The 27,504-nt window shown below is 42.1% G+C and overlaps 2 protein-coding genes across 2 annotated transcripts; both read left to right on the top strand.

Moving 5' to 3' along the window:
- Nucleotides 1-175: 175 nt before the first annotated feature.
- RNF114 (ring finger protein 114) lies at nucleotides 176-11,373 on the top strand. The gene is made up of 6 exons (XM_030211116.1): nucleotides 176-335; nucleotides 3,295-3,445; nucleotides 5,084-5,190; nucleotides 6,449-6,563; nucleotides 8,165-8,272; nucleotides 10,462-11,373. Exons 1-6 carry the CDS (start codon nucleotides 214-216, stop codon nucleotides 10,525-10,527), a joined length of 669 nt encoding a protein of 222 aa, XP_030066976.1. The 5' UTR covers nucleotides 176-213; the 3' UTR covers nucleotides 10,528-11,373.
- Nucleotides 11,374-23,460: 12,087 nt separating this feature from the next.
- On the top strand, nucleotides 23,461-25,963 carry SNAI1 (snail family transcriptional repressor 1). The gene is made up of 3 exons (XM_030211114.1): nucleotides 23,461-23,653; nucleotides 23,954-24,469; nucleotides 25,754-25,963. The coding sequence occupies exons 1-3, from the start codon at nucleotides 23,575-23,577 to the stop codon at nucleotides 25,933-25,935; spliced, it is 777 nt and encodes a 258-aa protein (XP_030066974.1). The 5' UTR covers nucleotides 23,461-23,574; the 3' UTR covers nucleotides 25,936-25,963.
- Nucleotides 25,964-27,504: the final 1,541 nt, after the last annotated feature.

The raw sequence follows: 27,504 nt of genomic DNA, 5'->3' as shown, positions 1-27,504 counted from the left end.
TTTTTTTCTAACCTCCTTGGGCTCACCCCCATCTCCTGTTCTCAATCTATCCTCCTTGACGTACCCCACTTCACAAATAACTTGCCCACCCCTTGCTCCCGCCAGCCACTGCGAGACCGGAAACGCCTCTTGCTTGTGACGTCATGTTCAGTTTGCGGAAGTGGACAGTGGAAAGAGACTGTGAGGAAGGAGGAGCAGAAGACGGCGGTGAATATGGCGGCCGAGGTGAGCTCGCCGGCTGGAAGGGCTGCGAGTGCGGATGTGCCGGCGCCGTTCACCTGTCCTGTCTGCCTGGAGGTGTTCGAGAAGCCTATTAAAGTGAAGTGTGGACACGTGTAAGTAAAAGGACCCCTGCACTGGCTAAAAGTGGAAACGAAAGTGAAGGGAAGGAGCAGGGCGGCTCATCTGGAGTTTTGGGATGTTGCTTGGCAGACAGACGGTATAGTGTTAACAAAGAAAAACTTGTAGCACAGGGATAAAAGTCACTGGGTAAAGAGAGAAAAAGCGGCTTTTGTTGCTGTAGCTTTGCTTTAGGGCATACTCCAGTAGAGACACCACCAACCAACCCAGTGCATAAGAAAGTGAAAGTGGGATTAATTTAACGCCTTTGACCTGCTGGATGTACCCCCTCCCCCCCCCCCCAAAAAAATGGTATCAAAACGTAATAGAAAGCGTATAAGAACGTAAGAGGCTCCAAAGCTTTTAGGCCACAGGGTCATCATCAAATGGTAACTGCAAACACTACCAATGTCCGAAATCATTTTTACTTACGTTTGTAAATATAGTTAAAAATAGGGCTCTTGTCTGATGTAGTCATTGAGGAACGCCAAACTCTGGTGTACAGTTTAACAAAACGAAAAAAAAAACCCCCACTGTCAAGCAGAAAAACAAATGGCTCATTTCGGTGCCCCTAAAACGTATCCTGCAACTTCGTTTCTTATGGACCTAAAGAAAAGTTTTGTACTGGCAATAGAATTTGATCACCTACTTCCAGTTCTGGACAAAGTGAGTTTTTTTTTTTTAATCTGCTAGTTTGAATGACATTTTCCTAGAACATAGTTTAGGAATGATAACCAAGTGAAAAGATAATATTTTAATTATAACAAAGTAATACAGCTGGGAATTGATAGTCTGGAAAACAATGTGAATTCTAGCCACTTGTGATTTGAATTGTCTACTGTTGGAGACGGCTTGCTTGCCTTGGTCTGATCCACTATCGGGGGCATTTTCGAAAGAGAAGGGCACCCATCTTCCGACACAAATTGGGAGATGGGCGTCCATCTCTCAGGGTCGCCCAAATCGGCATAATCGAAAGCCGAATTTGGGCGCCCTCAATTGCAGTCCGTCACGGGGGCGTGTCGGAGGCGTAGCAAAGGCGGGACTGGGGCATGCTTAAGAGATGGGCGTCCTGGGCCCATAATGGAAAAAAGAAGGGGATCCCAGTCGAGCATTTGGTTGACTTTACTTGGTCCATTTTTTTTCACGACTAAGCCTCAAAAAGGTGCCTAAACTGACCAGATGATCACCGGAGGGAATCGGGGATGACCTCCCCTTACTCCCCCAGTGGTCACCAACTCCCTCCCACCCTAAAAAAGATTTTTTAACATTTTTTTGCCAGCCTCAAATGTCATACCCTGACAGCAGTATGCAGGTCCCTGGAGCAGTTTTAGTGGGTGCAGTGCACTTCAGGCAGGCGGATCCCGGCCCATCCCCCCCCCCCCTACCAGTTACACTTGTGGTGGTAAATGTGAGTCCTTCAAAACCCACCTGAAACCCACTGTGCCCACATGTAGGTGCCCCCCTTCACCCCTTAGGGCTATGGTAGTGGTGTACAGTTGTGGGGTTTGGGGGGCTCAGCACCGAAGGTAAGGGAGTTATGCACCTGGGAACAATTTGTGAAGTCCACTGCAGTGCCCCGTAGGGTGCCCGGTTGGTGTCCTGGCATGTGAGGGGGACCAGTGCACTACAAATGCTGGCTCCTCCCACGACCAAATGCCTTGGATTTGGTCGTTTTTGAGATGGGCGGCATCGGTTTCCATTATGGCCGAAAACCGGGGACGACCATCTCAACAATTAGGTCGAACTGATTTGGGCATCCCCAACCGTATTATCAAAACGAAAGATGGACGCCCATCTTGTTTCGATAATATGAGTTTCCCCGCCCCTTCGCTGGGATGTCCTTAGAGATGGCCGTCCCCATTCGAAAATGCCCTTCTATGTCAATACTTATGATGTTATAGTATAAAGCTCATCGGGATCCTGGATAAAGAGGTTGCATAAATCCAAATGCATTTTGCCAAGAAAGCAAAGAAATACTGATGGAAAGATAAGTGTTGATTGCTTTGAACATTGTCCAGGGACTTTCTAGATGTAAACAGATATTTAGAGAACTCCTTTTGAAAATTTCCCCTGACTTCTGTAGGGGTGGGATTAAGGCAAGCTAGTAAAATACATGTGGGGATTTAATTTTCAAATGTCCATTTAAGAAGTCCCCAGGGTAAAGAATCTCTGTAGGGCTGCCAGGGGATTTCAAAGGGAATCTCTGAGTGGTTTTCTTTGATAGTTAGTTGGCAGGCTTTGCAAGCTCCTTGCTGGTATGGAAAGTACTCTCAAAATAAGGAGGAGAATGAAAGAGACTTGAAGATTCTTTAAGAAGGGGAAAAAGTTTATTGTTGGTGATGAACCTATGCTATGTAGAAAACATTATACTATAACTGGGTTCCTCCATTTAGGTGCTCCAAGGGTGCATGGTAGAAGCCTATAACAGCACTCTGGACACCCATGTTCCAATATATAATACTAATATATCCCAGTATTGGTGCACCTAACATTTATGTGCCCATGGTTAAACCAGCCATAGACCTGGTGTAACTACAGATGTATAAATGTGGCCAGGATGCATGTGTAAGTGAGAGCTCCACTCATGCATTTGCCCTCTTATGTTTATGCACAAAAGTCATATGTGCCAGCATGTAGATGCTCTACTGGCACTTTTGCAAGTCTATACATATTATAGAATTGCCCTTAAATGTATGTGGGCATTATGCACAAGAGACATCTGGTAAGTAAAATTACCAAGCACCCTTTGATGTGGAAGTAAAAAGCTATGGGTCTTCAACATTAATGAAACTTGTTAAAATGATAAAGTACATAAATTAAATCACTCGCATAGCTATTTAATATTTTTTTTTTTACTTTCCTTACTCACTAACGTTAGAAACTCTTCTATCCTTCACAAACAAAACTGAGTATATGACAGAATTATCATTAATCTTCATATTTTTTTTATGTTAGCTTTTGTACTGTGTGCCTGCAAGAATGTTTGAAGCCAAAAATACCTGTATGTGGTGTGTGCCGCTCCTCGCTGACCCCTGGTATTAGGGCTCTGGATCTTGAAAAGCAAATTGAAACAACTGAAACCACTTGCAGAGGATGCAATCAAAAAGTATGTGGAAAGCACTGGCTTCTTTCTATATTGATTTCAGCATTTACCAAACTAAGAGGCCCTCTTTATTATAGTGCAGTAAATTTATGCACTTACCACACTTTTAACCGCTAACATTGGGGCTCTTTTGCTGAAGTTTTGCACGTGCTAACACTAGCATGCACTAAGTACTTGTGACCTGGATTGGCCGTTGTTGGAAGAGGATGCTGGGTGTGATGGACCTTTGGTCTGTCTCAGTGTGGCAATACTTATGTACTATGTGGCCCAAAGGTATGCAATAAGGCATGCAGCATTTAACACACATACTAAGCTTTAGTGAATGAGCCCCATTCATGTGTAGTAAGTGCAGAGGACATGCAGTAATTGTTGGGGGCATGCCCAGCAAATTCCCTTCAGTTACCAAATAGAGAAGTTCTATACTGCATGTTAAGTTGATTTGCATTGTGCCCATGCCAACAAATGACATTGTGCACTAATTGCCTTGTGCCAGTGAAGTGTGTGGTTTACACCCATTCTCTGACTATAACCTGCCCCATCCCATGCTGGCTGTTTTTAGCATGCACAAAATACCTCGCTAACTGCATAGTGCACTTAGAAGTCTTTTTACTAAGCTGTAGTAAGCATTAACGCGTGCATACCGCAGCTTGAAAAGGCTTATTGTGGGGCGCTACACACTCTCCGCCCCCCTAGACACGCACCTCGGGGAGAAAAAAAGTATATTTTTTAGCGCATCTATGCTAATCAGTTTGTCGGCTTTGCTGTGCTCTGTGGGATTAGCACATAAGCCTTTACTGCCTACAACATAGGTGGCGTTAAGGGCCCATGTACTAATGTTATTATTATCACTTGCTCTCTAAATAAACCAAAACTGTAAGCTATCAAGAAGCTCCCAGCAATAAGCTGAAAGAGCGGGACTTCCTCATCATTGGCACAAAAAAACCTCCTTAAATGTGAAGTGATATTGAATGAACAGCATTAAATAACTAGATTTAGTCAAAAAGTACTTAGCTTCAGGGTCTCTTCTTTCCAATTATAACAAAACCGACTGTGACCAACGGTGGCCAACGTTTCGAAAGACTGTGTCAGGGTCAACTGGTTGAAAATATATGAATTCCATTCAAAAGCTGCAGTTTTTGAATGGAATTCATATATTTTCGACCAGTTGACCCTGACAGTCTTTCGAAACGTTGGCCACTGTTGGTCACCGCAGATCCAGATCTGTGACTACTGGGGAAGTAAGGGGGGAGGGCTATGCCTTAAACCCTCCAGTGATCATTTTGTTATTTAGGGCACCTTTTGGTCGCTTATTTGTGATTGAAACAGATGTAGCCAAAAAGTCTTAATTTTGGCTCTAGACGTTTTGTTTCATTATAGCAGAAAAGCATCTATCTTTTGGTGTCACCCAGGTCCTGTCCAAAACACGTCCCCAACAAGCACCCTTGAAATTTGGATGCTGTGGAGAAAAATGTGTAAATTTGAAGTGTCAAAAATCACAACTTGGATGTTTTTTTTTCTCAAACACGTCCATCTACAACATTAGGGCCTTTTTTTTTTTTTTTGAGCCCCTTAGCGTTTATGTGATGGGAGAGGTAGAATTCTGTTTTCCTAGTTGTTTATAATGGTTATTGATTTGCACAGATGTACCTTTCCAAAATGCGTGTCCATGCTGCTTCCTGCTCTAAATACCAGAATTATGTAATGGAAGGCATTAAAGCAGCAACAAGAGATCAGCCTCCTCATACCAGGTGAGTGCGCACAGATTTGTCAGGATGACATTTATGTTTAATCATACTCAATTGTATATTGTTAATAAAGTTTTTACATCAATAATGTGGGAATACAGTGAACTGTATCAACTCTCCTGTACAAAGGACTTCAAGCTGTATATCACTGCTATAGGAGCTAACTTTGGCCTGTGATATTGGCCCAGGCCCTCACATTTCACTCTGTGTAAGTTATTCTTGTAGTGTCCTCTGAAGTGACTGGAGACAGATTAGGATGTTTTCAATGATGGCACCTACTTGGTGGAATGCTCTTCCTGAACATTTTACAACAATTTAAAAAGAAGTTAAAACATGGCTTTTTCAGGCTGAATAGCCCGGCAGTGGGGAGCTGGATTATTTAAATAATTTGTTGAGATGTGAAAAACTTGTCACGGTCATTGATAATTGATGTACTTTTGTATGTGGCTATTGCTTTGACTGTCTTTTTATGCAAACTGCTTTGAACAAGTACTGTAATTGGTTACTGGCATAAGTTGTATAGAAATTTTTAATAAAGGTAAAAGATTAATCCTGATTTTTTTTTTAGTGTCATAAGAAATAAAAAGACAAACCTTGCTAGTCCCACTGCTGGTAACCTTAAAGGTACTACTAAACAGCAAAATATGGGGGTCCTTTTACTAAACTGCAGTAAAAAGTGACAGTGCACCCTTATTCAGGTTTTTCCTGTGTGCTAAGGCCATTTTTATCACAGCAGTGAAATGGCCGATTCTCTCTTTGCATTAATGGCCATGTACTAATGTTGCAACTAGTGCACAACTATGAACTGTGGAAGCACTTACCAACACCTATTTTGTAGGCAGTAAGGGCAGTGGTAATCCTGCGCTAATCAGCACTGATTAGCACTGGAGTGCCCATTCTGTGCCTCCCCTAGACACACTCCCACTGTCCAAAAATTAAAAATATATTTTAGTGAGCAGTTAGCACACACCAATTGAGAAGTTACTGCAGGACGCCTGCAGTTTAGTAAAAGGATCCGTATGTGAATTATTTTAAAAAGTTAAATTCAGCATAAAAATGTTCAAAACGTTTTTGTCTATAAATTTGAATAGGTCAGGACATGAGTTTCTGATGTTCAGTGAAACCAAATATTTCCTGAATCCCACATTCTGTTGATGGTAGTAATTCTTGCTCGGAGTATTTGACAGTGAGTTGTCAGGGTCTCAGTCTCTCTGTCAGAGGATTCTTAGCAGCAATATTTTTCATTTTTTTTTCCTTCCAGGGATGTTCCAAATCGCTACACATTTCCCTGTCCTTACTGCAGCGAAAAGAACTTTGATCAGGAAGGATTAGTTGAACACTGCAGAAAATGCCACAGTATGGATACCAGACAAGTGGTAATATCAGTCTATCCTCTCCAGATCACTTCTTTTCATAAAAAAAAAATCTTTTACAACTATAATATACTATACGATATGTATAATCGAGAAAAGGAAACATCATAAAAGCAAAAACACACATATTAGAATAAAAGCATCCAACTACAGAAATCCTAAAGTCCACATTATGGAGAGAACTAAGAGAAGATCAAGAGAAAAAAAAACACTTTTCGTTAAGAATTTAGGAATGTTCTCTAACCAGATGTAACCTTTATCGAGGGTAGCCATTTACATTTTAAACAAACCAAGCTAGAAAGTTAATTTTTAAAGAGTAAACCTAGGATCAGGCCTCTGATTTCAGGTGCATATCTCCCTGGTTTTGCTGTGTCAACTTCTCATTCTTCTGATCTCTCTCTGGCTCTGAGAGGCTGAGCACAGCAAGTTGGACGGGCCCTTGATTAAAACCTGGTGTTGGGTGAGCTCGGAGAGGGATAAATGTAATGGGCTCTTCCTAAATCTTATATAACACCATGGTAAGAAATTTCTTTATAATAAGATAGCTATCCAATTAAAAAGAATAAAAAGTGCTTTGGAGAAGCAAAGTCCTAATTTTCATGATGTTTGTGTTATTAGAACGTTGCTGCTTTTTCTGAAACAAGCTTCTAGAAGGCAGAGCAGGGCCATTTAAGTTAAGTTCTACCTCTGGCAGAAAGTTCGTGTTTAAAACCGTGGGGAAAAGGGTTTTACATTATGGAAACTGCTTATTTTTAATTCAAACTTAATTGATTAAACTGTCTTTTATCAATCAACCTACAATTTCTTTTATCCCAATCTTTAAATTGCCAAAGCACAGAGCAAAATGATGTTCACTTACCCAGAGAAATATTCTCTTCTCTCAGAACTTCAATGTCATTCATAATATGTACCATAAAATACAACAAAAGATGTAATACAAAAAATATTTAATGCAATTAGCAGAGCAAAGGCTCAACAAGCACCAAAATGTTGTGAAAAAAAAAAGTAAGCTTTAAACTCCTCCCCTTCCCGTCGCTTCTGTGGCCAGTGGACCTCAGCTGCTTTGAACCGTATGACTTACCACTGTTCAAAGAAGCCTACTTTAAGCAGAATAAAAGTTAATAGAACAAATGAGAGGTAATTCTGCAAAGGAGGCCGAAAGGTCCGGTGCTAATTCTGTAGTGATAATTATGGGGTTAATTGTCGTTATAGAATACGTACGTGCATAACTTTAGGTGTGACCACTTACGCCATGTCAGTGACCAGTTCAAATGCTCATATGCCCCTATCTAATGTAATTGTAATTGAGTCACCTGTGCATTGTAAGCCACTTTGAGTCTGCTTCATGTGGAAAAGAGTGGGGTATAAATGTTCATAAATAAATATGTAACTGCTCCCCTCCCCTCCAGTTACATGCTAGAGCGTTTAGGTACAATTTCACACAAAACTGCCATGTTTCCCCATTTAAGCTGCATAACTGCCATTTTAGCATGGAAAGTTACACGCTTAATCAGCTCCTAACTTCAGGGGCTCTGTATAGAATTGGGATAATGTATAGGTGAAGCACCTGGAACAGTTTTTCACAAATCTTGTTCTTTTCATAGGTTTGCCCAATCTGTGCTGCTATGCCATGGGGGGATCCAAATTACATGAGTGCAAACTTCATGGAGCACATTCACAGACGGCACCGCTTTTCCTATGACACTTTTGTGGTATGTGAGAATCAGTGTTCTCTGCAGAGATTCTGCTGCATCTCTTGCATTGCCTTGGAGTAAGGTGTCAAACATACGGCCTTGATTCCTATGAGCTTCCCTCCCCCCCCCCCCAATAAAAAAAACAAACAGTTTTCCACCTTGCTGAGATGCAAGGGGATCCTCTGGACAAAACAATGTAGCTGGATCCTCCAGGTCCCACCAGCTGAAGTACTCTGGGGGCATTATTGAGAGGTGCAGCAGGAGCTTTAACCCCCCTCTTCTCACCATTCTGCCTCCTCTGTTATATGCTGTCACTTTCTAAACTCATGGGGCATTTTTGTTGCAAATCTCACCAGTTTAGAACATGCTTGTGGTTGGTGTTGGCACATGATGGAGGAGGTAAGGTGGGGAAGGGGAATAGATTCCTGCTGCTTAGTTAATCTGAGTGTTTTCCAGTAGCCCCCTGTGTTTAATGGTTTGCAACTGAATATCCTTCGTCAGTAGGCAGAACAGTGGCAGCAAGGGACTAGAAGGGGGAATAGAAGAGCCCAGGGCTTCTTTCTATAGCACTACCCTTTCCCTGGGACCCAGAGCTTAGGTCTGTTTTATAAAAAAAAAATAATAATAATAATTTGCTTTTTATATATTCAAGTTTCATGCTGTATTTGTAAAGGTGGGAGGCCTTGGAGCAGTTCCCGTGGGGAGGGGATCAGAGATGTGAGGAGATCAGGGTGGTTGGGGATGTGTAAAAAAGTGAGAGAAATTAGATGTTCTGTTAACTTCTGTTCTCAGAAACCCATTTTTGTCAGTTATGGTTAAGGTTTCTTAACACTTGGAAAGACAATTTGCAGCTTGATTTGGAATGTGGTGGTTACTTGGCAGCACTTTCACACAGAGGTGCGAAGCGCTGTGATTTCAATGCAGGGGGCCCGGCCCGGTGGCAGCCGGTCTGGTTATCCAAAATAATCAATGTATGGCCCTTGGTGTGAGAGCCAAGTTACTTGCTAAACATGTTTCCCCATAGAGACATGGGAGAAAATGTTTGGTTTATTTAGTTAACCAACTTTCTGGAAAAAAAAGAAATTCACCCAATGTGGAGTACAGCAAGAATAAGCCAAACATAGACAATAGAGAATTACAGCAGTAAAAATATTCAAATAACGGGTTTTCAACAAAGTCCTCAGAACACTTCAAGCCTGTCAGGTTTTCAGGATACCCACAAAGATTTGCACACAAATCTGTCTCATGCATATTCTTTGTAGATATCTTAAAAACCAGACTGGCTTGGTGTACCCCTGAAATAACACACATTATGACAGTGGTTCTCAAACCCATCCTGGGGGACTACCGGCCAGTCAGATTTTCAGGATGTTCATGACAGATATGCATGAGAGAGATTTGCCTATAATGGAGGCAGTAGGCAAGCAAATCTCTGTGATGTGTATTTGTTGTGGATATCCTGAAATCCTGACTGGCTGGAGATTGGGCCTCCCCCCTGGACTGGTTTGAGAACCACTGCGTTATGGCATAGTATGCTACGTTCAGTGTCAACACAATGTGCATTAAACCATCTTAGATGACATAGGGTGGAAGCAGAGGTGGACCATGTAAGATAACGTAACAGGAGTTAGATAGAATTAAAGGTGACTAACTTAAAGAAACATTGCAGATGAAGTCAGAAAAAGTGCAGGAAAATCATCTCGGCAAGTCCTGATACAGTATGCGCAGCTGGTGTTAGTCCTTATAGCTGTGACTAGATAGTTGCTTCTTCCATTAAAAGCTTGGGAGAAGAGGCCAAGCTTTCACCTTCTTCCTGAAATAGGGATAGTCTTGCGTTAAGTGAAGCCTTTCTTAGAGTGTATTCCAGAGTATGGGGGCTATTCTGGCGAAGGCTCATTGGTGGGTATCATATCACATGATTTCTTTGGAGAGGGTGTGGTTTAGCAAAAACATCTAATGAATGTTCATTGCAGACTGAAACGTTACGTCCACAGCTATAGTTGCCAAGTACTGGTTGATTGTTTTTTTTTTTTTTTACTCATGTTTTAATTAATAATGCACAATCTTTTACATTGAAACCCGAAGCGATTTACACTCAGATCTCTCCATTCTCAGTAGCCCTAAATGACAGCAGTTGCCCCATCCCAATACACAATAATTCTTATCAACGCTGTTTGCGTGTTTCAGGCTATTGGTTTTCTTTCCAGGACTATGATGCTGATGAGGATGCCATGATGAATGAAGCCGTGCTGCGATCTTTGGTGGATAACTGAGCCTAGTAATGGAGAAACCGAAGTCACTTCCGTTCTCCAGAAGGGCCTGGAGTGTCTTCAGTTAGCTTTGCTCTATTCCTCTGCACTTCACTGCATTCTGTCACCAGGTTTCTCAGTTTGGAGTCCATTTAATTTGTTTGTTTTTAAATAAACAAACAAACAAACAAAACACAAAAACCCACTTTTCCCAGCAAGCCTGAGCATCTGAATAGCAGGTAGTATCTCCCATTTCCTCCAATGGCACTGCCTAGAATTTAATACAACTAATTTTTTTTCTATTTTTTTTTGTTCCTGGGATAGGAAAGCAATAGTACATATTTAAAAAAAAAAAAAAAAAAGATTTTTTTTTTTGTTTATTTAATCAGCTCGAAGACAATATTTAGGTATTTATTGGAAAATGTTTAGATAAATAAATATCTTACACTGTTCCAGCAAATGTTATTTGCAGAGCTATATAGCAGTCTGAGGCATAGCCTGCAGTGTCTGTGCTGCCTGTGTTTTATTTCTCTACAAAAAGACTTGATCTTTTAATTTACAGAATAAGAAATTTCATAACACGCGGTGGTGTTTGGGGGGGGGGGGGGGGGAGTCAAGAGTTTTGGAATGTTATGTACCTAGTTTTTCAAAAATTTATAATGGCAAAAATTCCAGTTCAACCACCTCTTGAGCACCTTCCCCCAACCAGAAAACCAGTATTCAGCCCTTGATAATATCTGTCCTCTCTGTCAGATTTAGATTGTTAATAATTTTGTCTTTGACATCTTCCATTTCTTACTAAGAGTAGCATTACCACTAAGAAGCTGTAGTAGATCTGTAGATATCTCGGTTAGTCGTTAAATTAAAAAACAAAATAAAAAAACTTTTATTTTTTAAAGTCTTCAAAAGAGAAGTTTTTGGAACATCTTATTCATCAGTTTTTTGCAGTTAGGAACCTATGAGAAGTGCCTGAATCACACTGCCACAGCTGCAGAATGTTTTTGTAGTTTATTCACATTTGCTGTACCGCCTTTAACTAGCAGATCAAAGCGGTTTTGCTGTCTAAAAACAAAAAACATCAGAGTAAAAGAACTACGAAATGCAATAGGAAAGTGTAGATTCCATTTAGACAACGTTAAACTGAGGAAGGAAGTAAAAAGTATACGATGGGGAGAGGGGAAAAACTAGAAGAAGAAAAAAAAACTACATGTAAGGAGGAATGAGACAAGAACCTAATAATACGGATGTGCCACTAACTAAGTGTACAGCTTTTATTCTAAGTTATGTGAAATATACATGCAATAAAAAAGGACAGGAGGATCAGGAAACACAAAGATAAGCCTCCGGGTGAAGCACTAGTCAACAAGTTAATATTTTTGAAGCATCTTGCTGAGAATTGTGACTGGACAGTATCCCCAACTGACCTGGGAAGCAGAGACAACTGCGGATGAAACCAGAAATCTTCCACTTTGCAATGCACAGTCCTTTGCCACCTGAGCCTCTGACTGGCCTGTCAGTTCTTTTATCCACTGTTTAGGAGAACAGTTCCCAGCACACATTCACTTATGTATTGACATTTTCATTCTCTGAATTCACAAATCGACAGCTGCAGGAGTTTAATCAGTTTGGTTCTCTTATCAACTCCAAACTAAGGGGTCTTTTTATGTAAGCTGCGGTAAAAAGTGGCCATATTTTGCCCTTATACGGTCCTTTCCTGCACGCTAAGGTCATTTTTACTGCAGCGTTAAAATGGCTGTTTTTCTATTTTCGGAATTAATGACCCTGCATTAATGTTGCCATTAGGCGGTAAGGGCTCGCGGTAATTAGTGCAAAAATGCCTGCTCTCCGCTCCCTAGACACAGCCCTTCTGCTGAAAAATGTAAAATATATTTTTTTTAGCATGTGGGTGGTGCACGCAGATTAGGAACTTGCCACAGGATGCCTCAGTTCATCCTGCAGTAAGACCTTTTTAAGTTGTGCTAAGCGCGCACACTAATACATACTGCAGCTTAGTAAAATGACCCCTAAAAGAGGAATAATCTAGAACTGCCTCAAGCTAGAATATAGTAACCTAGTAAATGTTGGCAGATAGATCTGCACGGTCCATCCAGTCTGTCCAACAAGGTTCCACTTCCTCATTAATTGTCTGTCCCTGCCAGTTTTGGGGCACAAGAGTGTAGAAGTCTGCTCGGCCCCAGCCCTACTTCCCACTTACTGGAGTTGTCGAAGCCCACTCCAGCCTTGATCCTGGTCTGGGGTTTTTTTTTTTTTGCCATTTACGGGGACCCAGACTGTAGAAGTCTGCCCGGCTTTGGTCTTACTAATAAAATGCAAATTACCTGACTTCTTGAGTACTCTATTGTGTAAATGGGAGTATAATTAACATATGCTTTAAGGGGGTCATTTTATAACAGGACGCCTAAGTTTGAAAGCAGAGAAGGTGTCTATTTTTAGCTTGTGTGTTTTTACAAAATACTTAGCACATCTGGAAGAAATTGAAGTCATAAATGTTAGCGCATACTTTATAAAGTATGTATGTAAATCATAACTCCATCCGCACTCCACCCAAACTCTGCCCCTGAGCACGTCTGTTGTAGAAGAATGCACCAGTTTTCACCAAGAGCACCTGCAGGAGTGATCTAATCTTCTAAGAGCCCACTTGTTCATGAAACGGTTCCTAAAATTACCCTCTAAGGCCCCAATGATCTGAAGCAAAACGCGGGCGCTAGAGGCCATTAGCGCCAGACTAGTGCCTGCGTTTGCCTGTGCTTCAGGATCAGAGCCGGTGAGCACGTGAAACAACGCGCTTGCCAACTTTGATTGCTAGTTGCATGCAAATGAGGGTCTCCCACATTCCTCCCTAATGATTAGCGGGCAGAGCGCCAAACAAGGGCGCTGCTCCCGCAGCAAACCCTACACCAGCTCGGACCTGGCATTAGGGTTTGCCAGCAAGGGAGCAATGGGGGAGACCCACTGAAGAGGTTTGAGAGGTGTAGTGTAAAACCAAAGCCGCTAGCCCACTCTTCCTCCATCCCTCCTGGCACCTCCCCCTCCGTCGCCTACTACCTCGTCTATATTTGGAGCATAGAGGGACCAGCACTCCCTCTTCTTCAGGCGCCTACTCAAAATGGCGGCACCCTGCCTGGTGCATCCTGGGATGCGCTGGGTGGAGCTTAAGTTCTATTAAACCCTGCCCTGCGCAACCCAGGATTCACCGGGCAGGACGCTGCCATTTTGAAGAGGAATGGATGGGAGTGCTAGTCTTTCTCTCCTTCAACTACGGATAATGAGGTAGGCTGCCGGGTGTGGGGGGGAATGCCAGGAGTGATGGAGGAAGGAACTAGACCACCAAGCCATTTTTTTCAATGGGGGAGGGGAGCTAGTGGTCCCACTGGACCACCAGGGTACTAGTGTTTTTTTTTTTTTTTTGGGGGGGGGGGGGGGAAGGTGCGGGCTTTGGTTTGACAGGTGTGGGAGAAAATCCTGGACCTTTCAAACAACTTCTGCAGGAGGATTGTGCCTTGGGTGGTAGGGGCACTTTTTGCTACATGCTACAGCGGATAAAAAGGCCAAAAAATGGCATGGCCGTGTGGTAAGATTTCACTTACCACATGACCATGCCGGGGAGGGGGGAGCACTTAACGCCACCCACTGAGGTGGTGTTAAGGGTTCCGGCGCTAACCCTGTGGTAACTGGGTAGCACACAGCGCTGCCCCATTACTGCCTAAGCTGGGAAATAGCTAGATATTTTCTGTAGCGTAGCAAATGGCGTACGTCGGGCCTGAAACTATCACCAGTGCCCATGTTTGGCCTGCGGTTGTTCCAGATTAGCATGCCGTAAGCTCGCATTGGGTTTACCGCAGCTCTGTAAAAGGACCGGTTAGTGCATAAAAGGGCCCCATAGCCTGACGCCTGCTTTCAAGGCAGCTTAGTGTTGCAGAGTGTGGAACCTCCTTTTGCACAGTGTTGCTCAAGTACTCTTGTCATTGTAGGTACCGGAATTTTTTTTTCTTAGTCCATTCAAAAAAATGTTTAGATGTTAAGTGAATTACAAAATAATTAAATTTACTTTTGGAGTAGATGAATGGAGGGGTTGGTAGGCTGACATTTCACTTCTGAGGAACTGAGTTCAAAGTAGCTGAAAAAGCAAAATCCAGTACGGCAGTGATTTCAGACTATATCTGACCACCTCAGAGTGCTGCTAGCAGGCAGTCTCTGCTCACAGGAGGCTTGTATTTGTAATGGTAGTGAGGTTCTATTTGGATAAGTTTTTAGCCTTTAGTTTTCATTATAATTCTCTTTGTACAAACTGTAAACTCAGCAAATTGCAAAGCACATTGATGTTGTGACATAACATAGTAAATGAAAAGGCCTATATTGCTTTGTGTTTCTGTGATATCTATTTCATTTACAGCCTTATGTATAAAGAATGTACATTTTTCTATTCATAAATTTAACTACTACTGTTTTTATTATTTGCTAAATAAAGATGTAAAATGTCATTTTCATTAATTTCACCATTTTAAAAATAAATCTTTAAAAGGAAGAGCTTGTAAAAGTGTTTTTATTTTTGTTTTTCATTGTAAACACAATTTAGGTGTTTATAGTACAAATCCTTAGTTTTACTTATTTGCTCAGTCTTCCTAACTGTTGGGATTCTACTTCAGGTGCTGTTTTTAATTTTGTTTAGTCTACCAGCTTGTGCTAGTGTTGCAGAGCAGACAGAGGAGAACATGCCAGTTTAACCTTTACTTTTGAATTTTTTTTTCAGGCCTTTCAATTAAAACATGCTCTAAACAAAATGCAAGCAGTGAAATGCAGCACAGCAACAGTGCATTAAAATTAGCAATAAAAGTGTAGCCAAGAGAGAGGAAGTGACGTCACCGATGTAGTCGGTAGCCAGAGTGTAGAGCTCCGCGGGTTATAGCAATAAAAGAGTGTCTACCCTAGGATAAAAGCTAGATAATTAATCCCGAGATCGCTGGAAACGGATTATAATAGCGTATGGCGGCGAGAAAAAAGTTGGCGAAATACAAGTATTCGGCGGATTCGCCGCGGGCTGTTAAAAAAGTGAGCGTGGCCCTACTTCAGAGTGGAGCTAAAATGGCGCCGACCGAGGAAGAAGATCCCGATAACGATATGGAGGAACAAAGTGCGGGAGATACCGAGGTGGAAAGGAGCGAAATCATCCGATGGTTTCAGGAGCTTAAATCTGAGATGATCAATACTAGGAAAAGTATACAGTCGGCGGTTGCAGAGCTTCGAGAAGAGGTAAAAGAGATGGGTCAGCGCGTAGTTGAGACTGAGGAGCGAACAGAGGCAATGGCGGGAGAATTACAAACGCTAAAAAAGAAAGTAAATATGGAACAACAAGTGAGATTGAACATAGAGCAGCAAATAGAGGACTTAGAAAACCGCTCCAGACGGAGTAATTTACGTTTTAAAGGCTTGCCGGAAGAATCTCAATACAAGGATGTAGAGAAGACTGTAAAAGAGATCTGTGCCTATATTTTGAATCAGGGAAAAGATCCCCAGGAAATGCTGGAAGGGCTCACAATAAAAATTGATAGAGCCCACAGAAGTTTGGGACCGCAGAGGAGTGAACTCCCCAGAGACATAATTGTGTGCTTCCATGATTTTCAAGTTAAGGAGGCAATATGGCGGAAAGCACGCGCTATGGGGGAAGTGGAATGGAACAATGTAAAGGTACAGATTTTTCAAGATCTGGCGAAAGCAACTCTACAAAAAAGGCGGGACTTTAAAGATATAACTAAATATCTGCAAAAGGCTGGCCTGCGATATAGATGGCTGTATCCCAGCGGCATATTGGTATCAGTGGGTGGTCAAACAAAGAGAATAATGCATACAGAGGAAGCATGGAAAATATTGACAACACTAGGATGCACTGACTTGCCAGAAGTAACAGCGACACCTCAAAGCTCCCAAAAAGGCAAATCCGCCAAGGGAGCGGGGGGATGGAACCAGCAAAGCAGAGGCAACACTAGAAGGAGCCCAACATATGAGGATCAAGGGCATGAGAGAGACGCAGAGACTTGAAAAAGCTACTGGTTCCAGGGCAATAGCCCGGATCTAAATCTGGTATTATGTACACTGTATTATATGAGAAGTTATGTTAAGAAACATTGAATGTTTTTCTATTTCTGTTGGCTATGATTAAAAAGGGGATTAGACGAGATGGATGAGGGTGGGTAAGGGGGGACATGAAAGATAAACTGAGGATGGAAAACCCATTGGAACGACACTTCCTTAGGGATCTAACTGGCATCTAAGCTTGGAGGCCAGTTGAGGGGACTTAATGGGGGAGGGGAGGGGCAGGGGGGGGTAGGGGGAGGGGTGGGATAACAGTGGGATCATGGAATGTGAATGGCTTGAATACCCCTGAGAAAAGAAGTATTATATATAGGGAAATTTATAAAATGCATTGGGACATTGTAATGTTGCAAGAAACTCATATTCAAAAGAAAGATGAAAGACTACTACAATATAAAAAAAAAAGTGTAGCCAAGATAACCACGGTACCCTGTACGCTGTTTGAGCAAACATCCAACTGGCTGTTCTTAATAGCGTTCATATGAGGTAGTTAATGCTATCCGATTACATAACATTTCATATGTCCAGAAGTTCTGGTCTCCTTTAGATGACAACTGTAAAAATGCCAGTTTTAATGTGTGATGGTGTACTGTTCACTTACACTATCCCTATCCTCCCGTTTTCTTGACCCTTTACTGTACTATCTGACTTGCAGCCAGTGTTGTGTGTGTGTGTGTGTGTATATATATATATATATATATATATATATATATAATATACACACATAATAAATAATTTTATATTCCCTAATGGGTTTCTGTTCATTTCAATACTTAATGTTAATCTCTTATATCCATCAATTTCTTTGCAGCACTATGTAATATTCAAATTTCAAGAAATTAAAAAAAAAATAGTATGCATTTATGATGATAGACACCCCCCCCCCAACAAAAAAAGGTACTAATACTATAAATATTGGTCTACTTCAGCTCTGTTCTGTATAGCATCGGTACTGCAGCGTAAATCATGCTACTAGTTGCAGTAATGGATTGCTCCAGGGGATCCTTTTAATAAGCTGCAATAAAAGGGGGTCTGCGCTTGCCTGACGCCCCCTTGTACCGCAGCGGGTGAAAAGAAATGGCCGTGTAGTAAGTGAACCACTTACTGCATGGCCATTTCGGTGGGGAGTCCTTAACTCCACCCATTGAGATGGTGGTAAGGGCTCTCGCGCTAACCCGGCAGTAACCACCGAGTAAAGTTCTGGCGCTATGAAAACAGGAAATATTTTTGTAGCGCTGGAAATGTTCAAAATTGCGCAGTAAGCCTCAATGAGAAATGAACTTATGGAAAAGTGTTGTGTAAAGCCATCAGACCACCAGAGGGAGCTCTTTCATTAAACTTGGGTGCACGGAACTACTGATTAGGAAAATTATTGAATTCTAGTTATGCTATCAATGTAGTGACATTTCTAGAAGTAAATTATATATTGCTAATAAAAAAGGCCCGTTTCTGACACAAATGAAACGGGCGCTAGCAAGGTTTTCCTTGGCTCCCCTGCAGCCACCCATGTCCAGTGACCTCCTGCCCCCCCTGCAACCCCCCCTGCAGCCACCCATGTCCAGCGACTCTCCTCTGGACATGGTTCAGCTGTGAGGCATTCCCCCCCCCCCCCGGGTTCTGAAGTTGACATCATAATGGCTATGGTGATGTCAGCCTGATCTACGGAGCCTAGCAGACCAACTCGGAATGAGCCACGGTCCCAGGCAAGTCAGAACGCTGGAGGTGAGAATTATTATATAGGATATGTGATATTGCTAGCATATTTTATTTTAATTCTTGATTTTCTTTGGTAATTAATGTTTAATAACGAACAATACCTGACTCTTCTTCCCCCTCTTCCTCTCTAAGTTCCCCCAACTGTACCTACCATACATGTACCTCATTCTACTACAATATCACTTTGTATTCATTCATACCAAGTATCTGTTCAGACCGTAATCGGCTAACGCCGTTAATGGTTATATGTAAGCCACATTGAACCTGCAAAAGGTGGGAAAATGTGGGATACAAATGTAACAAATAATAATTTTTGCTATTGTTATTATTAACCTGTTATTTTTTATTATTGTAAACCACTTTAAAATCTTGCTGTATTTAGCAGTATATCAAGTAAGTAAATCAAGTCAAGCTTTGTATTGCTGTTTTGCAGTGTGGATTATGTTTTGAGACACCTTAAAGGAAATTATTAATTTTGCTGATTTCTGTTACAGCGTTTTAGTCATATTTAGGCTTGTGCTTCTATGTTTTCCTCTTTGTCAGGAATCCAGCATTTCTTTTGACTTTTGCTTTCTTCCAGGTAGCATAAAACTAATACCCACTAATCACATTATTCAATCATCCTTAATCTATTTTGGACAACTTTCACATTGCAGCTTACCTGTAACATATTCTTGCCCATGATGCTTTTGGCTAGAAACTGATTTTTAAATGGTTAAAATCCCTAATGAAAAATCTATTGTTTTATAAAGACTATTGTTCCTCCTCCCCCTGTTTTACTAATCCCAGGTTATCTGACCTTCTAAAAATGAGTTACTGAAGGTGGCTCCTGATTGCTTTCTTTAGTGCTTTGGTCTCTTAAAAGTGAATTTATACTATTGTCCTGGATTGTGATAGATTTTTGTTTGAAAAGGGGTTTCAACGTTGTTATTGCTCGTGTATAGCTACATATATCTTCAGTTTTCTGGCTGGGTTAATAAGATGTGATCTGCAGATAATGCAGTGATGTGGTATGTATCCTGGTGCTAATATAAGAACCCTGGAACATGTATGAGCAAAATCTTTGTTATACAAGTGTTTTTGTAAGCCTGAAACATGTTTGTTGTTAAGTCTGGTTTCTAGTGAATGCATTTTATAGAAGTATACTCACAGTAGATACATATTTAACAAACGGTCTATGTTCTACTCTATTCTGGACGTAAAATTGTTTTCTTTTTTTTTTTGGGGGGGGGGAGGGGGTTATATGAAAATACATGGTATGCAAAGAAAAGAGATTAGGGATTTGGGTCGGGTCAGTGCATATACTTGAAACATGGACTAACTTTCTGACGATGCTTAGAATTCTGAGAGAAATTCAGATGCTCTTTACAAGTGAGATTAAATGATAGGGGCTGTGCTATCAGGACATAGAACCCTGGTTAGATTTTTTTTTTTTTTTTTGCCTTGTCTGATTTATTTTGCCTTTTGCATGTCTGTGTACCAGCGCTAGAAAGTGCTGCAAAACTGCCCCAATCTGATTCTAAATATGGTATTTGGGGTTCTTGCCTGTAGTGCTTCTATGAAATTTCTATGAAATTTAATGGGATGAAGGTTTTATTTCACTGCTGCACTGCAGACTGATATTAATAAACCAAAGTTACTTTTTGCTGGACTTTTTGCGTAGTAGCTGTTGTATACAGTAGGTGATGCTTTATTTTCTGTCTTAGTACAAGGTGGCATGTTTTATTTCTTGGACCAATTCAAAGCTTTGCTTGTTTAGCTTTAACTAATCTTTATTGAGATAGAAAGGACTTGTGTGTTTAATTGTATCCTTTTTAGTCTAGTCCTGTTTACTGGAAATCTACACCAAGTTTGCCAAACCATAATGAAAATGTCATCCCTTGAAAGTAGCATCCTCTGTCTGTGTTAAGGTAGATGAAGTTTATGTAGTAACATGGTAGATGTCGGCAGAAAAAGACCTGCCCGGTCCATCCAGTCTCCCCAACAACATAAACTTATATGTGCTACTTTTTGTCTTTACCTTACCTTGATTTGTATCTGCCATGTTCAGGGCACAGACTGTAGAAGTCTGCCCAGCACTAGCCCCGCCTCCCAACCACCGGCTCTGCCACCCAATCTCTGCTAAGCTTCTGAGGATCCATTCCTTCTGAACAGGATTCCTTTATGTTTACCCTACACGTTTGAATTCTGTTACGTTTTCATCTCCATCACCTCCCGCGGGAGGGCGTTCTAAGTTAAATGAAAAAATATTTCCTGACATTTTTCTTGAGACTGTCCTCTAGTTCCACCGCCTTCCCATCTCCGGAAAAGGTTTGTTTGCGGATTAATACCTTTCAAATATTTGAACGTCTGTATCTGTTTCTCCTTTCCTCCAGGGTATACATGTTCAGGTCAGCAACTCTCTCCTCATACGTCTTGTAACGCAAATGCCATACCATTCTTGTAGCTTTTCTTTGCACCGCTTCAATTCTGTTTACATCCTTAGCAAGATACGGCCTCACCCAACGACTTAGACAAATGTGTAAACTACTGTTATACATACCATTATTCCCCCTCCCCCCTGGTGTTGTCTTTCCTGCCTTCTCCTAACAGGCCCCTCAAAGGGTACAGCATGAATTTTTGATACAATCTTTAAACCCAGGAGCACAATAAACACATTTTAAAAGGAAAGGGAGGGCATCCTCACCCTAAGGTGACAATCAAGGTACAGCATTCAGAGGAAGGGATTGTTTATTAAGCAATGCTAAAATTAGGGATATTTTGTTACTAGCTGTAACACCTGCTAGAAGTAAGACAACATGGGGTGGGTATGGAAAAGTGACTGACATGTAGCACCGCTTCAAGCAAAAGTGAAAGTGGCTGCCATATAAATATTTTGTTTATCCCTATTCATTCTGTGGCAGGTACTTCTGTTGCTGTTTCTTCAGATTGCCACATATTAGATTGCATTTCAAAGCTGGAGTATACTTTTATCACTTCTATATGTGGCATTTTGCACTATTAAAAACTGAGGGTAGCAGTGGTGTAGCCAAGGGTGGGCTTGGGTGGGCCCAGGCCCACCCACTTTGGGTTCAGGCCCACCCAGTAGCAGCATACATATGATGTGGCTGGCAGGGATCCCCAAGCCCCACCAGCCGAAAACTCCCAACAAGTGTCCCTCCTGCATACCTTGTAAGTAGCAGATCTTCGCCTGCAGTGAGCAGTGACATACATACTGCTCGCACCGGCCCCACAGCCTTCCCTCTGATGTATTTCTGCCTAGGCGGAAACAGGAAGCTGCATCAGAGGGAAGGGTGTGGGGCCAACATGAGCAGTGTGTATTAGTTGCTGCTCGCTGCTGGTGAAAATCTGCTATTTAAAAGGTATGCGAGGGGAGGGGATGTTTGCGAGACCATATGGCATGCAGGCAAGAGAAGGAGAGACCAAATCACCTGTGGGATTGGGTGAGGTTCTTCTGCCCACCCATCTTAGGCCCAGGCCCACCCAAAATTGGGTGTCTGGCTACGCCCCTGGGGGGTAGGAATATTTTCCTTGCAAATATACTTAAATAAATGGTACCTGTCTCCCAAATCCATTAAGCCTTTCCGCTCTGACACAAAAGTTATGGCAAGAGTTAGACGTGCAAGCAGTGTGGGCTCCTGTTTGGTGGATGTGCCAGGCTGGCTGCTGTCCCCAGCGCCCACTGCTGGGAGGCGGGAAATACTGCGGGGCAGACTTGTACGGTCTGTGCCCTGAAAAAGGCAGGTACAAATCAGGTATCCACCTATGAGTTTATCTTGTTGGACAGATGGACCATGCAGGTCTTTTTCTGCCGTCATCTACTATGTTACTTCTCATCTCGGCTCAGTCCTTGCACTGGGCTGAGACATTTGTCATAAATGATGGCGGCCAGCAGAGGGCAGAGCTGCCCTCCGCCTGCACCTGCCCTCCTGGAATGCTGTAGGGCAGGTGCCACCTGGCAGACACGTGCAGACCTGCCCGGATCAATCAAAGTTCAGGAAAATAGGAGAAGCTGAATCAATGCAAAATACTAAAACGGTTTCAGCTGCTCTCGCTGCGCCGCACGTATTGAGCCCGTACAGTGCTGCCAACGGGCCGAAGCTTATTACATTGTACCAGATCGCAGCTGGCTGGGGGCGTCCTAACTTTTCAAAGGGTTCTTTACGGCTACCAGAAGTACAAGCGGAGGAGGGGTGGGGGGCAAGCCTAATTAATTCTGGAAAGTAGATTTAAAAGTGACGCACCAGCAAGTCTGCAGTTTCCCCATGTAAACGAAGTTGCTTAGCTTCTTCTGTCGTAATTGTCTGTCCCCCTCCCCCCCCATAGTACGATATTTTAATACTTTAATCTACTACTTATCATTTCTATAGCGCTACAAGGCATACGCAGCGCTGTACACCGTACAGAAAAAGTCAGTCCCGCTCAAAGAGCTTACAATCTAAATGTTTCCAGATTTCAATCTAATTCATGTTTAATTTGAAATATAAAAACAAGTAAATGAATAGATTGAAACTCTGAATGCTGAGCACCTGATTGATTCTCATAAGATGATGTCCGTTTTAGTTGCCCTTTACCAAGAGAAAGAAATCTCTACACGAATATTACAGTGCTAAGGTGTCCGTATAACCAACTCTCCTCCAAATCTCACAATGAATTATTCAAAACTTACTAAAGATTTATAAATCAAAAACCAAATAAGTTACAAAAACCACTTTTCCATTACTTTGGAAGTGATCGAAGCACAATGTGGGACATTTTGCTTCAAACTGGAACTGGGAAAAGCTCGATTTTTTTTATTTTAATTTTTACTTTTGCATTCTGGAAGGCGTTGCAGCCTGATACGGAGGAGTGCCTGTGTTTTTTTTTAACCCGATCCTCCCTTTCTGGCCGCAGTTAATAATTAGGACTGACCCTACCCACCCAGCTAAAGGCTGAGAGTGCAGGTGAGGTGCTGGTGGTGGCGCCCCTTTGGCCCCAGGTCCCCGAACTTGTGTCACGCCACCTGCTGCAGGCTTAGGGCGGAGCGTCCCACCTCCCCTCGCTCTTGATTGGTCCGTCGGTGACAAGTTAAATTAGCATAGCCCGCCCTCCCTCTGGCTGTGGCTTCCTTATTAGGAGTGAGAGCACGCGCTGTCCGTGTTTGTGGCGCACGCGAGTATCTCTGCAAGGTTTGCCCCGGGCGAGGTGAAGGCTATAGGGGAGCCCGAGCCGTACCGACTCGTTCCGGTGGAAAGGAAATCCAAGATGCCTCGGTCGTTTCTTGTTAAGAAACATTTCTCTGTCAGCAAGAAGCCCAACTACAGCGAACTTGAAAGCCAGACAGGTAAATATCGGAGCTATGCATGCATCTGGCTATAGCTGCTCCAGCGTTGTCTTGGTACTGCAACGCTGCTTGTGCAAAATGTGCGCAATTTTGTGTTTGGGATCCAAGATAGTGCTGTAGGCTTGCGAGGGTTTTATCCTAGCCCATACTGCATATTTTAGACTCTGTGTGCAGAAGTGGTAGAAAGATCAAACGGAACTGAGGCTTGATCTCACTTATATCTATAACTCTGCACCGTTACATTTATTTTATTTTTCCCAATTAAGACTATGGCTAATCTTTTACTTGTTTTGTCTTTAGTGATTGTTTCACCCTATTTGTATGAGACGTACCCTTTTCCGATCATACCCCAGCCAGAGATCCTGAGTTCGGGGACTTATTGCCCATCTCTTGTATGGGACACTGGCCTTCTGTCCAATTTCTTCACCTCTGAGCCCGAGTATACCAAAGCAATCGCCTCTTCCAATGAAGAATCGAAACCTCTAGATCTGACCTCCCTGTCCAGCGAAGATGATGACGGGAAAACCTCGGATCCCCCTAGCCCAGCCTTGTCGGCCACCGAAGCCGAGAAGTTCCAGTGTAACCAATGCAGCAAGTCCTACTCGACCTTCGCAGGGCTTAGCAAGCACAAACAATTGCACTGTGACTCCCAGACCAGAAAGTCTTTCAGCTGCAAGTACTGCGAGAAGGAATACGTGAGCCTGGGCGCTCTGAAGATGCACATCCGAAGTCACACGCTGCCCTGTGTGTGCAAAATCTGTGGCAAGGCCTTCTCCAGACCGTGGCTCCTCCAGGGACACGTCAGAACCCATACTGGTAAATCTCGGCTCTGTTTAACGATTAACTGTTATCTGGCAGGGGATTTGCAGAAGAGAGCATATCATTGGCACCCTATTTGTAGTTTCTTGATTTACTGGGAGGAGAGGTGGTGGGGCTTTATCGGGAGCTGTATACAGGCCGTGGGCTAATAGCTGAGCAAATACCTGCTAATTGTGTTAAAAAAATAGGATTAAGGCTTGAAAAGAAAGATATTTAAAGCCACCAGACTTCTATTGTCATCATTTAGTAGGATGCAAGGCAGTAACTTTAATAAAGAAGTTCAGGCCATATCTATATACCTCTCTGTGAATGTGGTGCCCTTCAGATCCTGCAGCCTCCCTGTTGTGTTAAATTTCTTTTCTTTAGCTGTGCCAGATGTTTGTTTCTAAGCTTCATACCGGCAATCATTTACTTCCCAAAAGAGGAGGTTTGATAGACGTCCATGCCAATGTAACTGTAGTGGGATGAAACTTGCAGCATTACTGGCTAGTTCCATTGCCCAACCTCCCTAAAAGGGATAAAGCAGAACCTTGAACACAAAAGCTGGTGCTGAAGTTCAGCATTTCAACATCCTGAATGTTTATTGTTCCGACTGATGGCGCAGTTGAGGGATGAGCTGGGGCTAGGACCGGTGCAGGATGGGCAGGTGCTTTAATGTAACAAAGGCTGGGGGTTTTTTTTTTTGGGGGGGGGGGTACACCTGTTACCGTTAAAGCCTTAGGCACCGCAGTCACAGACTCCCAGCTGCCAGCCTCTTGAAGCTTTTTAGCTTCTAATCCAAGCAGTATCACGTTTACAATACATTCAGGCTGGGGCTTTATTCTTGCCACAGGGATAGTTTAATTGTCATTTGGAGCTGATTTCACACCCTCTTCAAGTGCTAAAGATGCCTGTCCAAAGGAAACCAGAAAGACTTAATTGTGCTTTCTGAATTAAGCCTGCACACTTGTCCCCTCAAAAGGGCTATTTAGACAGGACTTCTCGCTGCGTAGTCTTTTGAATTGAAGTGAGGCAAGCAGAACAGGGGAAGGAAATAGCTATGGTCCCCTTTTCCATGGCAGAAAGCCAGTTGAATCTCTTGCTAGGCTTATCAACGCTAAAAACAAGAGAATTGCATCCGTGAGTTGAAAACGGTTTTGAGTTTTGTGGTGTGATGTAGGGAGTGAACCACTTTTCCTATGTATTGACCGTTACATTGGGTAATGTAGTTTTTGTTATAGCTTGACTGCTATGATTTGTCTGGTATTAAGTGAACCTTTTCTTTCTTTTTTTTTTTTGTAGGGGAGAAACCATTTTCTTGTACACACTGCAATAGGGCCTTTGCTGATCGATCTAACCTCCGAGCACACCTGCAGACACATTCAGATGTGAAGAAATATCAGTGCAAAACCTGCTCCAGGACTTTCTCTAGAATGTCACTGCTTCATAAACACGAGGAAACGGGATGCTCTGGAACACGCTAGAAATCCTGTTCCCCCCCCCCCCCCCCCCCACATTCATCATTTATAAGACTGCCTGGGTTTCATAGGCACATATGTTTTGACAGTTTTTCTTTGAGATCACCTTCTATGCCACCACTCCAGCATGAGTATTGAAACAAACTCGGCTGCTTCAAGGCTTAAATTTTTCTTTTTTTTTGTTTAATTTGATAGTTGTGACTGAGTTTGTAACTTATGATCTCGGTTTATGCAGATGGCAGACTTTGTTTTATACTCTTTAACAATTTTGAAGAAAAAAAAATCCCATCGATTCTGATTTGGAGCTTAGTTTTGAGGGACTAGAACCAAACTGTTGTGTTCTTTTTGGTGTGTATATAATATATATACGCACACAGCAGAACACTGCCGCAAAAAAAGATGTAGCTATGCAATGTTATCGCATTTTTAAGTGTAAGGCAGCTGCCTTTCCCACAGCACAATACCAATTTGCAATGCCTTAAGATTAACAATGTCTATAAAAGGCAGTGGTAGCCATTTCAAACAAGAATCCTGTTTACAGAACAGCTATGCACTCCAGCACCTGTTAATGTGACTCTTTAACAACTGCTTTTCAAGAGAACTGTGACCCAAGTGTGCAGTTGTCAAACAATACAAATGGCAGACTGTGGAAAGACCTCAGCATTGACAGGTGTGTGTCAAAAGACCTATTTTATGGTTATTGGCAGGTGCCTGCTGAATGGATCTTATCTGTATGTTGTTTTCAAATAATCATAGCAAAAAATGTTTACATTTTTTTTAAGGTACACTGGTATTTATATTTTTACATGCCATATTTTGTACTGATTTTTTAAAAATTCTATATGCAATTTATTGATATTCAATAAAAGGCTTATTTATAACAGTGTCTATAGCTGTAACTTTCATATATATGTTCTGGTGCATCTCATACAGAGGAGTCATTCATTGCAAAAAGACTTCGACATCTTTTGTGGGTGGTCAGGCTGAATAGCAGTGTTATGAGGAATGTTTGCAACAAATCAAGTGACCTTTTGAAAAATACTTGCAAGTGCATTGAAATTTATTTAGTAAGTGCTTTACTATGGGATAAAACCTGGCTTCTTGGACACTGGAAACCATATTCCGAGAGTAAATATATTCTGTGGAAAGTCTTCAAGATTTTTTTTTTTTTGTATAGACCAGTATATATAATCTGAATCTTAGGTAATTTGTTGGGCTTATCTACATTTGAACATGCTGCCTCTTAACGTTCTGACTAGAAGCAAAATTAGTACCTAAAACATATATTAAGGTTCCTCAGGAAGAAATCTTCAGTGCTGAATCTGGAAAATATGCGGGGTCTTGTAAGCACTGATACTTTTGTATTGGACCAATGAAATAGCTGTAGGGGTGAGCTTTAAAAACCACTGACTTTCCTTGAGATGTTGAAGGAATTTACAATTACTAAACTTGTCACTTACACAAATCATGCTCCTATTTCTATTGGGTTTTTCATCTAATGCTTGCTTACTGAGTCTCTTTTGAAAATTTTTTTTTTTTTTGGGGGGGGGGGCAGTAAAAACATGTTATGTCAGC

This window comes from Microcaecilia unicolor, chromosome 8 (genome assembly GCF_901765095.1).
Source record: "Microcaecilia unicolor chromosome 8, aMicUni1.1, whole genome shotgun sequence".
Taxonomy (NCBI): Eukaryota; Metazoa; Chordata; class Amphibia; order Gymnophiona; family Siphonopidae; genus Microcaecilia; species Microcaecilia unicolor.
Note: the sequence above shows the minus strand (reverse complement) of the source record. Positions and strands in the feature narration are given on the sequence as shown.

Bases quoted from the DNA above. Each gene is read 5' to 3' on its own strand.
- RNF114 (XM_030211116.1), top strand. From the start codon at position 214: ATGGCGGCCGAGGTGAGCTCGCCGGCTGGAAGGGCTGCGAGTGCGGAT. The intron at 336-3,294 runs GTAAGTAAAAGG...TTTTTATGTTAG, and splicing joins AAAGTGAAGTGTGGACACGT to CTTTTGTACTGTGTGCCTGC. The intron at 3,446-5,083 runs GTATGTGGAAAG...TGATTTGCACAG, and splicing joins GCAGAGGATGCAATCAAAAA to ATGTACCTTTCCAAAATGCG.
- SNAI1 (XM_030211114.1), top strand. From the start codon at position 23,575: ATGCCTCGGTCGTTTCTTGTTAAGAAACATTTCTCTGTCAGCAAGAAG. The intron at 23,654-23,953 runs GTAAATATCGGA...TTTTGTCTTTAG, and splicing joins CGAACTTGAAAGCCAGACAG to TGATTGTTTCACCCTATTTG. The intron at 24,470-25,753 runs GTAAATCTCGGC...TTTTTTTTGTAG, and splicing joins ACACGTCAGAACCCATACTG to GGGAGAAACCATTTTCTTGT.